This window comes from Haemaphysalis longicornis, unplaced genomic scaffold (assembly GCF_048455015.1).
Source record: "Haemaphysalis longicornis isolate Haplotype H1 unplaced genomic scaffold, Haemaphysalis longicornis Haplotype H1 scaffold_12, whole genome shotgun sequence".
Lineage (NCBI taxonomy): Eukaryota > Metazoa > Arthropoda > Arachnida > Ixodida > Ixodidae > Haemaphysalis > Haemaphysalis longicornis.
The window spans coordinates 27,678,651-27,691,283 of NW_027526225.1; the positions used below are offsets into that span (position 1 = coordinate 27,678,651).

The 12,633-nt window shown below is 46.9% G+C and overlaps 1 protein-coding gene across 1 annotated transcript in view; it reads left to right on the top strand.

The window, feature by feature from the left end:
• Positions 1–12,633, top strand: part of LOC144161541 (phospholipid-transporting ATPase ABCA3-like) — a 65,835-nt gene that overhangs the window by 22,122 nt on the left and 31,080 nt on the right. Inside the window, exon 5 of the mRNA XM_077692196.1 lies at positions 2,926–3,120. Within this exon, the coding sequence (XP_077548322.1) occupies positions 2,926–3,120 (195 nt within the window). The remainder of the gene's footprint in view (positions 1–2,925; positions 3,121–12,633) is intronic.

A 12,633-nucleotide genomic window follows, 5' to 3' on the forward strand; every position in this document is an offset into this window, starting at 1 on the left:
TTGAGCAGATAAGTTTTAAAGCGAATTGCCAGACTGCGACACTTCCCAAAGTTTACGCCGTCTGCCCGGGCATCAAAAAACGAAGTAGTTTCCCACTTGCCTTGTCGACAGATGGTTATCCTCGTATGTTTGGCAACTGCGTGGGTCACTCATTACACGGCAGGTGCGTCTCGAACCCGTCCCCATAAGGTCCTCCAGGAGACCGGCTTGCGCAGAAGCTTACATTGCCACCAGTGTCACCACAAAACAGCTGGGATGCCTGAAAATGCTGTTGACACGTGACTCCCATTAAAGGGACAGACAACCGATTTTTGTCGAGTATTTGCTCTCTATCCCGAATGAAAGCCAGTGTTTTATAGCCAGGTAACCACAAGCACTTTATAAACAGATTTGGCAGAAATAATTTTAATTTGGCACCAAACTTTCTGAAATTCGAATGATGGCGGTTCGTAGTGTACAAACTTGACACTAAAATATGTGTTCCGTTCACGTGACCTGCAAACCCAGCAGCTACTGTGACTGCTGAAACTTCTATTTACTTATTGAAAACGTTTCAACACAAGTACTTGAATAAGTTTAAATTGTATATGTATTTTTTAAAGTTATTTTGGAAGTTTTGAAGGCCCGCCACCCGCCGCCGCCGCTGGGTTGCTCTCAGTGTGGCTAACTGAGCCTCCATGCCCAGAATCAACGGCAGCGTAGACTAACAGACGGAGTGAAGAAGCTTTGACGATTTTGCCTGAGTCAGGGGCATTTCTTCTGCCGAAATATTTGATGTCAGTTTATAAATACGCCAACGGCAGCTTAACAAAAGTACTCGCCCGGGGAGAATTGGAACTGCCGACCTCCACAACGGGAAGCCAGTTTCTACCTTTCGTTCATCCCAACAGATGGCGCCTTCACGCAAAACAGACAAGTAAATTAAAAAACACATAAAGGAGTAAGAAAAGCCTTCGGTTCACACTTTTTTTAGCCTGGGACAAGTTTTTGAATATCGATTTTCATCTCGCATACCGACAAAAGCATGTTGCCGCACTCCTGTATGTCATGGTTGCCAGCATGGGTTTTTGGGAGGACACATATGGTTCGTAGATCTAAAAATTGCGCTTGAAGGTCTGGGGCGTTATCAGCAATACCGTTTCTCATTAAGAGGTTTTAAGGAATGCCCTTTCATTTGGGATATAGAACATATACTCCACAAAAATGGGTTGTCTGTCACTTTAAAAGAGTCAAAGTAAGCATCGACTCTTTCATGACCCCTTTGTTTTAAAGAGTGTGGTGGAGCGTAAAAGACAGTCTTGGAAGCGTCAGAGAGTCATAGCAGCAGCGACTCCCTATCGACTCCACTTTTTTAGTGGATAGGCGATGGACCCCCTGCAGTAACGACGCAACATTTACTAAAAGAATAGGCCACTCACAAGCTAGAGTCCTGCGTGCGGGTCGAGGGAAGCCAAGTGTCGATGACCGGTGTGTCCCAAAAAGGTATCGAAATGGTACCCTAAGACTGACTGCATGTAGATGCTGGGTACTCTGTACTAGCGCTATAGGACGCGACCCAAAGAAACACGAGGGACGAACGCTAGACTTCAACTGAGGTCTTTACTAGACACACATACACGCTGCCTCGTCCGCGCATCTGCCAAAAATAAAAAAAAGATAAACCTTGTTATTTTACACGTGTGCGCGTTAAGCTGTGATTTAGGAACCGCGCTTATTTTTGGGCAATGCCACGGAAGTGGTGCTGATGCTGCGTTGCCTTCTTGGCCAATGCGAAGTGCTAGATTTCTCGTTCGCGTTGACTGTTTGATCATCTACGCAAAACCAGTGTGTTTTCGTACGCTGGAGTGCACTTGCGCCCGCGAAAATGATTAGCCATACATCCTTTTCTACTGAGCGTTGTTCTCCAAGTCTGTCATTTAGACATCGCCGCGTCTATCCAATGTAACATTTACGGCCTGGAAGAAGAATGAAACTATACTACAAAGCACGGAGCGCGCGCTTCTGTGAGCACTCAGGTCCTTTCGTTTCACAATTAAATTTATGACGCAATTGCGCCAACTTGCGGGGAGCCCCAGGACTCAACAGGCGGCCCGCACTTCCCGGCCACCTTTTGAGGCGACAGGAGAGATGATGGATGTAAGGGACCACCACCGGTCTCACTCTCTCTGATTCCTCATTTCTCTCACATGTTTCTGTTTCAGCGATCAGGCTTTCCGCCACTGCTTCTTCCGGGAAGCGTATAACTGTTTCCTAGTCAGCACAGCCAAGCGACGCATGGCGCCATCTAGGGGCATATTTAAAGCTACGCCCACGTGCTTGTGGCCCTCAATTTATTCGCTCAGAACCGCTGACAAAAAAGTCGTACTGTAGTAGCTCCGCCCTTGTGAAGTAAACATCCTAGCCCGGGTTTAAATCCCGTTACCGCTTTTTTTTCCTTTTCAAGGGTTTGTCATATTTGAATATTAACATTTGCTATCACGCATATAATCTATTTATGACATATTTATGCATTATAAATGAGATTCCGGGTAATTTAGTTGCCTTTTGGTCAGTTTCAGCTAGTGCTTCTTGTACGTTTTTGCGTGTTTTACTCTTTCAGGTCGGTTTCGGCTATTTCGGTTGAATATGTTTCAACACTGTGGTTTTCAACCATTGCAGGTCCCTTTTGGCTGTTATTTGTTTCAGTTAGGGTGGTTTTGTGTGCTTTAGATACGTTTATGCTCTGATATAACCCCCATAAGCAAGCTCAGGTTACGGCTGGCTGTACTGACTAGGAAACGCATACGGCGAAACCTGCACCCTTCATAAACGCCGGAGCGGCCTCAATCAATCGACTTGCCCAACTTTCCGTCCTCGATTGCTTGCATGTTGGAGAGGGGGAGTGTTCTGCTAGTTGGAAAGGTGACGCGGGCGGCGTGTTCGCAGCGAGCCTGGGCCTCACGTGCGGCCTGATCCTGTGGACGGTGTCTCTGCTGGGCCCCTTCCTCTCCTTGCACTGGAGGGCGCGCACCGTCTCATCCTACCTGGGCGTCTCCCGCTTAGCCAAGCTCGCCACCTCGCTGATGCCCATACACGGACTCTACTACATCTTCCGCATCGTCGAGTTCTACGAGTCGTACGGTGGGTCTTGCCACGTGTCATGGCTGCAGAGGGGAGTGGATGAACGGTGGAGGGACTCCCCCCTCCGCGTTCAAGACGAGGCCCGATTGGGTCACCTCTGAGACAGCATGCAGAGAATAACGCGGGTTGAGAGACGGGTGGGTACAGAAGCAAAACGCCGCCATGCTTATGGATCGATTCTGCAGACCAGACCACATAATAGTGTCCAGTTTTATTCTGTGGTCCACACCACTGAGGTATGTTCTGTTTTGAGCTACTGCTAAATGAGCTCCATATATATATATATATATATATATATATATATATATATATATATATATATATATATACATATATACAGTTTCTTTTCTTTGTTTCTGTAACCTGTTCTCTTAAATCTTAATCTTAAATACTTAATCTTAAAATCTTAAATTTTAAATACTTCCAAAACGGAATCGCCGAACACACCCAGTAGTTATATTAGAGGTTCACAATGTACCGCAGCCAAAAATTACTGCTCTATGCCCATCAGAAAACTTGTAAACTCGCTCAAAAGATTTTTCTCCCTTTTCCGGTCTTGACGTTTCTCGACGGCTCGAATTACGTTACTAAGACCATGTAGCGGCTGTTGGCCGGTTTTCCTTCAGTTTCAGCAATGAACGCTTTTCGATGTTAACTTAAAAAAAAAAAAGAAAAATGGGAAATGTCTCTGGTGCGACGAGCAAGTCACGCAGTGCCACTCCGTGCTGGCGATAACTGTAGCTTTCGCAGTGGTTCCAAACACAAAGGAAAGGGTGAAAGTGCTTATCGAAAGTGTTGCAGAGTCCCTTTAACTCTACGCACTATTTATTTAAATAACTGTGGATTGACATCTTTTAGGCCGCCTTAGACAAATAACGATCAACTGTACCGTGGTACAGTTCACAGAGCAGAACCTGAAACCTGAACAAACCTGAACCAGACCCTGTGGTCTGGTTCACAGAATAATGCTGCAAATTATCCTGTGTCTATGGTAGAGAGAACAGGCACCGCTTTTAGTTAGTGGCCGGGCACACACATCCGAATACAAACATATCCGCCGCTTCGGGACCGTAACTCCACCCTCGAATCGGTCACTCAATATGCCCGTGGAAGTGGTCTCTTCAGGGCAGCGGTATGGCTCCTTGAGTGCATCGGGCTCCATCTGTCCTGTGTGAATAGTGAACAATTGGGCGAATTTTTGCGTCCATGTGACCAGTGAACCTATGCGTGAACCTTGTATCAATGTGGAACTTAACCTTGGATTAACTGCTTTCTGTACCATCTTAGAACCCCGCAAGGTATCTAGCCTCGTTACCTCTGTGTGCCCCTTCATGTTTCTCAGTGCCTTCTGCGTGTTGACTTGATCCCATATGTCGTGTGTATACAAAGCTCCGCTCTACTGTATGTTTATTACTGTTGCTATCAACTTGCCGTACAGGCGTAACTTTTTTCATTTGCTTGCTGTTGGTTGTGTGTTGTCTTGTTCATAACTACTGCTTGCCTCTTTATCTTTGTGTACATTTCGTTGTCCACTCCTGCATAGGGCTCCTTAACTGAAGCTGGCCGTACTGTTTAAACAACTATACAGTGGACGTGTCCGCAGTGATTGGGGTAGCCGTTCGTAAAATGGCAATGCCCTCGTTGGGGATATGACGCATGCGTTGGCGACCGATGTCAAAGAAGCAGCGGCGCTTGGCGCGCGAGTCCGACGTGTGCATGCAGTGCCTGACAGAGCCTGTTCCACTCGGCAAGAGCCGGCTTGTCGGCAAGAGCTTGTCGGCAAGAGCTCGGCAAGGGCCGGAACAAGAGCCGGCTTGTTCCTGGCTCTGACTGCTAGCTAACAGTCCAGTACACCAAGCCTCAAGAAATAAGAAAATAAAGGAATAGAGAGATTCACTCTCGCTCTTTGTGCGTCCCGAACCACCGCTGTCTAATCCGCTCGTACCGTGATTATCCTTCAAGGACTGATGCATATACAGCGCCTTCAGGTACGTTCCCCCAATTACAAACAGGTAACCACTTCTCCACTGCCCTCCTCACCATCTCGCATCTGACTCCTACCCGTACCGTAGCATTTGGGCAGATTATTCATCTTACCCCTTGAATTTGAAGGTAGGAGGAGGAATTGAGCTGTAGTAGAGAACCCGAGTGAATGAATTGTTCAGGCGGGTGGGTTCCAGTGGGCTATTTATGACGATGTCGGTGATTGGGATGGCGGCACGTACACGTAAGGGCATACGCCTTCATCATTATAAGCATCATCATCATCATCATCATCAACAGAAACAAGAACAACAACAACAACAGCCTACTCAGGCCCACTGTAGGGCGAAGGCCTCTCTCATTGACCTCTAACCGCTCCTGTCCTGCGCAGTTCGAGTACACAGTTTCCGCCGAATTCCCCTTTTTCATCCCTCCATTTTGTTATGGGCCTTCCCTTTGTTCTAGCTCCGTTTCTTGGTATCCACTCTGTAACCCTAATTGTCCACCGATTGTCGGTTCGCCTCACTACATGGCCAACCCATTTCTTTTTCTTAATGTCAGCTATGATATCATCTACTCGCATTTGTTCCCTGATCCAGGAAGCTCGTTTCCTGTCCCTGAGTGTTACTCCTAGCATTATTCGTTCTATGGCCCGTTGATCCAACCTGAGCAAACTTGTGGTATACGTGCACGCATTAAATTAACGACAAATTTTTTTGTTGAATAGAGGCATGCCTGAAATTTCGATTCACCCGCCGCGGTGGCTCAGTGGCTAAGGCGTTGCGCTGCTGAGCACGAGGTCGCGGGTTCGATTCCCGGCTGCGGCGGCCGCTTTTCTGAATGGAGGCGAAAAGCAAAAACGCCCGTGTGTACGAGATGCCGGCGCACGATAAAGATCCCGAGGTGGTCAAAATTAATCCGGAGCTCTCCACTACGGCGCGCCTCATCGCCTGCGTTGCGTCGGCGCGTTTTAAACCCCAGAATCAATCAATCAAATTTCGATTCAAACCGTCGATTCAAACTCGCCCCGGCAGCGTATATGCCTGCCCTAGTGAGCACAACCAGCCGCCATCTGAGCTTGCTACGGGGCTATATTACACCACTGACGCAACTAAACCACGCAAAACCACCCTAACTGAAATAAAATCCGCCGAAACAAACCTCAGGTGGACCAAACGATAGCGTAAATATACATGGTGATCAAAATTAAGTCGACAGGTTTTTGTTAAATTAGGCACTTAGCTTTAGGTGAAGACGACCTCTACATTGAGGTTATGCGCCCAGGGGGACACAAAATTAGGTGGTAATTATTGATATCAGTAGCTGAATTATTTAAAATTGGATAATTAACTTTTTAGTGGCTGCAGTAAGCAGGCATGTTTGTATTGAAAAGTTACACGCAATCGTGTTTGTACGCAGTTTCTTTTGGCAGAATTCGTCTAGCGCATCCGTACTCCGAGATATCGAACTGCGAAATTTAATTGTCATTGGCGTGATTACGCATGCTAGACAGCTACGACCAGCGCTAAGCTCCTCCCTTTTGTTCTGACTTTCAACAGCGGTTCCGCCTGCTGCCGATTGCGATAACGCCAGCCAAGACTGAGCGGGTGCCAGTTATCACTTTTTCCTACGCCTCCACCCCTTTGCCAAACAAAACACCTTACACAGCAGGCACATCACAAAAGGGAGGAGCTTTGTGCCGGTCTTGACTGTCTGGCATGCGTAATCATGCGAACGGCAATTAAATTTAACAGTTCGATATCTCGGAGTAGGAATGCGCTGGAACAATTCCGCCAAATGAAACTGCGTAGTAACAAGATTGCGTCTACTCTTCAATACAAACATGCCTGCTTACTGCAGCCGCTAAAAAGTTAATTATTCAATTTTAGTTCCTTGCCCCCCCCCCCACCCCCCTGGTGCATAACCTCACTGTAGCGGTGGTGTTTTCGCATACATCTAAGCGCATAAGTTTAAAAAGCACCTGTCGACATGACTTGGATGGCCCTGTATACTCACCGCAGCCACCTCAGTCAGCCCTTTGCTGATTTAGATGGGAGCCGAAGGCAACAAAAGTATACAAAACCAGCCAATGTAAATAGAAATGTAATTCAAACCCCGCCCAACATGAAAACAACCACGCTGTAAAGAAGATTCTTGACGCTGTGGCAAGCCTAGGGGCAGATATAAAAAAAATTGCTGCTTCAAACAGTGCAATAACTGACGAGCTTGCCGCTGTCAGAGAGTCTATGAGATTCATAAATGAATGCTTTGAAGGTTTCAAAGCCGAAATCAAGACCCTCCGGCAGGAAGTCACCGAGGCTACTAATCATAGCCTGGGAAGCCAGAAAGAGTGCCAGAGGCTAGAAAGAGAGTTGAGGGACACCAAGCGTAAAATCATACGTTAAAGCAATACAGTAGGCGGAACAACATTGAACTGAAGGGAGTGCCATTGACCGCGGAGGAGGACGTTGCAGATATAGTTCTGAATGTTGCCACTTGTCTCAAGGTCGAACTTTCCGGGCAAGACATTGATGCCGCACATAGGGTGCCGACCCAGGGATCCGGGCCGCCCAATATGGTAGTGAAGTTTGTTGCGAAGCAGGTACGAGGCAGCATTCTGACAGCGGCCAAGAAAAACAGGCTGAATGCAGCATCCCTTGGGTCCCAAGGAAGTGAGCCAGTCTATGTGAATGCCCACCTATGCCCCAAAAATAAGGTCCTGCTCGGCGAGAGCGTTCAGGCCAAAAAAGAAAAGAACTGGAAATTCGCCTGGTTTGCAGACGACAAAGTATTAATGCGGAAATCGGAAAACTCGAAAGTCGTGCACGTTACATGTGAAGATGACCTGTCCAAAGTTGTGTGATTGTCGGCACTTAACAACCCCTAAAAAAGTACCTCGGCCGTATGCCGATTCGAGAAACTGCGCATGACAACCACAAGCGAAACAATAGTATATCGATCTTTCACAGCAACATTCGTAGCTTAAATAAAAACGCCAACTTGCTTATCGCCTATCTGCCGCAGCACACTACTTCTTTTGATATTATTGCTACATCTGAAACCTGGTTAAAAAAACGCGAGAACATTGCGATCCCCGGATACGCTGCCGTGTCAAATCCACGGCTTTCCAGATAAAGAGGAGTGGGAGGAACCCTCTTTGTTCAAAATCCTCACACGTACTCAAAGCTATCGCCGGTCACATTCAGTTTCCCAGAAATTGAATCTTCATTTATCAGACCCGACTGTTCTCTTGTTGTTTTATCACTGAAATGCCTCGCATAAAAATCTATCATTGAAAACCTATTCTCCTAATATTTACTATTGACTCACTGCATTGCCTTATTACATGGCATTGTGTGGGTTGGCTACTTATTTCCACTTATAGAGCCTGTTGGTTGTGTTGACAGTGTCCAGTCCTGCAGTCAAACTTTTTTTGAGACTTGCACTGCCCTGGAGTGTAACACCATGGATTCCTTGGAATTTAAGTGAGCCATGAGAAATCGTAGTAAATCGTTACAAGCCCCTGAAGCTGGCTAGCAAGTGGGCATTTGTTTAGTGACCACTGCTAAGGGGCACAGTAGGCAGGCTGTTAAAGAGGCCACGAAGAAAGAATACAAGGTTGGTTTATTAAAAATACTTCTTTGCCCTAATAACAAATGACATCGATTTTATTGCAAACTTCAAACAAATAAGATATTACAGAAAATGTATAAAGCAGTGGAGGCTCCATAGACACTTTCCAGCTGTTTCTCTATGACATCACAGAATCTCGTTTGTGGGATTGACAGCCACCGAGCCAACCCACAGCAAAAAAAATTGGGCCCATCTCCCCGCGAGGGGGACTCGAGCAAATGCGTCGCATAGGGGGTGGGTGTATTGCGTTAACGTTTAGTGTTTGGGGAGTTGGTGGTAGTGAATGCGTTGTATCAGCAGCTTCTTGACGTAGTTTGAATGAGTCAAGGATATAAGGCGCGTTCGTAGCCTCCCATTCTGTGTCGGCTTTGTGGCGCGGTGGGTAGAGCACCATGTACATTGCGTTCCGCCCGCAGGGTCGAGGGATCGAAACCAGGCGCCGGATAGTATTTTTTTATATAGTGTAGGGGGAGGGGTGCGGACTACGACTACGGACGTCAACGCGGGTGACATCGTGAGTTACTGAAATGCTCTGCATTTAAAAAAAGCACAACTGGGCAATTGCAGTGGGGCCTCCATTCTGTTTGATCGTATCACTTGAGTGCTAACGTAGAGTTAACACACAGATAACTACATTTACAGTGCACGTCAATATAACGTCACTCCCGGCCATATTACATCAATGCAGTTTGAAACTGGGATGTCTTTCACCATTTCTTTTTGTTAAACTCGCCCCATGACAGCCTTGACCTTTGCCTATTACATTTGCAGTGTGCTCGCTGCTTATACTCATGGACACAAACAATCCGCTGATGCTTTCACGTTCCAGGCACATCTTAAGATTCTCTTTGACGTTGACTATTGAGCCTGCGTAGAACCCTTGGGTTTTCATATGCTGGAGTGCATGTATGTGTATTAGACATAATGGTCGGCCAAGTCGGCCCTTCGGCCCTTCCTGTTACCGTCTGTACAGCTTCTTCTCTGACCCTATCGGCTGGGTGTCCTGAATTAAGTTTCTTTGCATAAGGGGACTCAGTAAAATAGCATATACCGCCAGATATACAGAGAGACGTGAAGGTTATGCCAATGCAGCAACTATGGCATGAAGCACCTAGCTAGTGTACCTTTTGGAGGACCCAGGTCCTAATTTGTCGTAGCATCATGTGTGTGCCAATGTGGGAGCTGAATGCATGACGGAAACTACCCAGCCACAATCTGGGCCACGGGATACGAGACTGCCAATGTTCTCACTCTTTCACATCCTTTGTATCGCAGGTGTATTTCTGCCACATTTTACTGTAGTGAAATGGCTCACCACTACAGCTGCAATAATTTCTTCTGAAAAACATTTTCTAGCGCTGAATACCATGCATGCTCACCAGACTTTTCTGAGTACAAAACGTATACCGGGTAAAACATTTTAAGCCATAATTGTCCACTTGACGATATACACAAAAATTGTGACAAACCGCCGATTTTCCAGCCTTCTTTGCTAATCTTCTTGAAGGGGAAACTGCTGTGTTGGGTTGTACGCGGTACATGTGTGGGGACACCAAAGATTACGTTTTCTAGCTATTCTTGGTTTGTACTTGTAATGCGCACATGCGACCAGTAAAATATCAGTTGCCGCGTCTAGCCTCCATTCTGAGCACTGTATGTACGTTCCGCCGTTAGTTTGGCGCTGCTATGTCGTTGCGAAAACACACCGCGTTTCAGGCCACCCATTTAAGAATACAGAACTTGCCGTGGTGGAAAGTGTTGATAGCAGATGCCGCCGCGTGGACCTGCCTCAGCAGGCTCACATAATCGCGCTCGGACGGTGTCGTTTCTTGCGTGGGACGTGGGTTGTTCGAACGGGGCCACTCGGCTGCGCGATGTCGTTTAACGCAGGTGCAATCGGCACACATCAAGCGGTCACAAGTCAGAGTTACTCGAGAGCGGTTATTTCGCTACCGTGCAGAAAGGCTGGCTTGGTACCCGAACAAGGCAACGTTCTCGCACTTTGATAGCGCTTCTAACTTTATCAACTCTGCTTTACCTACGTTGTCGACCCGAGAAAATCAGCGCTTTCGGATACACCATACCGACATACGTAAGGCCCCTTTTGGGACCTTAGACATACGGCGACAGCAGCGGCAGCGCCGGCAACTCCCGCAAGAACAAAAACTGGCTTGTTTAGAAAACTTCTAGCAACTGCGTAGCTGTGTAATTTCTATAAATTTAAAAAAAATCTGCTTTTGGTACTGTACTACGCAAAATAAAAACAATTGTTGTTAATATGACGTCCCTTATTTGACGTAAATATGACGCCGCGTGGGGCAGGAGCCACCGCGAGGGGGCTCAGTCTTGCGCCCCGCACGGGGTTCCAGATGCTCCCTAAAAAAACGAATCTCCACGAAGTGAATCATGACGAGTGGGCGAAGCACTGGGGATCGTTCTTAACGTAAATCACCCGCGGCATCGCCCACTCGCGCATGTAAATGAGTGACAACGCGTGTGTACAGTATATACAATTCCAATCCAGTCCAATCCGATAAATTAAATTTAATCCAATCCAATCCCATCCAATCCAATGCTCCTCACGCATGCGCAACACTGAGTACACGGACGCCAAGGGAGAAGCCACGGACAAAGCGAGGTCCTAAAGTGCTTCGCCCCTAAAACGCTGGCTTTACCTAAGCCAGCGTAGCGTGCTTAAGAATGGGACATACACAACACTTGAGTCGCAACTTCAGGCAGCTACTTAGGAGTACACGGTCGACAGCTTCACACCTTACAATGCTGCAAGCACTCTAGCAAAAATACTGTCTTGCAGGTTCTCTGTCAACGTCCAAGTATCATGCCGCCACAGAGTCCGGCTCAGTTAAATCACAGAAGAGGGAGGATTTTAGAGAAGCAAAGGTCTAGCTTTGCCTGTACTGCCTGAAAAGTGTAGTGGCGGCGTCGTGAACTACCGAGGACGCCCGCTTGATGGCGCCCTAAACAAGGCTTTGTGAACATGGCGGATGCTTTTTGCACAGGGCGCTTGAGCTCCTTAAAAACATGGCTGCCCTCGCACGGCGGCCGCCGGCTCGCTGCTCCTGGTGGCTCCTGGCTGGCACACTGGCCGCGTGTTTACTTGTGCCGCGCTAGTGAAGTGATGTTATGCCAGGTGACCAGATGACCTCGACTGGCACAGACCACAGTGAGCAGCAAGTGAGAACAAATCGTTTATTGTCATCCGCAAGTTTATAGAGGTCAGGACATCATTTCATTTCCATCGCTGTAATTGTACGTCGCTCTCGTGACAACTTTTTTTTTGCCATAACAACTCGTTCACTTGCGCTAAGATTTCGAACGAAGGGCACATTGCTTCCAATATTCTGCTGCCCATATCTTTTTTTTTCTTTTTGGACGTCGCAACAAGTGACGAAGGAAACAGACGCTTGGAAATTCTCTCGGACTAAAGCGATAGTTATTGCGAACGCTATCGCTTACTGCGAACATATCGACATTTGAACTTAGCGATGGAACTAAAATCCGTGAGTGAGTGTGTCAGGCACGGCATTTTTTTTTTCTCTTTTGGGGGATGCGACTGGCCCCAAGCACGCGCTAAGCAGCATCACAAGTTGAAATAAAAAGAAATAAAACACCTGCGGGATTAAAAAAATTATCTGACTTTCTTTACAAACACTTTGAAAATTTTAAAAGTACTCCGATATGCTCTGTTGCATGACAATTGCTAACTAGGTAAATGCTAACTAATTTAATTACAGTAATGCTTTTTGCATGCTCTATTATTATGCTTGATGCTGGCATAAACAGTAGCTTTACCGTTCAACAATAGCATGTACATAACGTTGGTGTCAGCTGTTTATTACGCTCTAGGGTGGTTACGAATCATCTGCTGTAATTAAT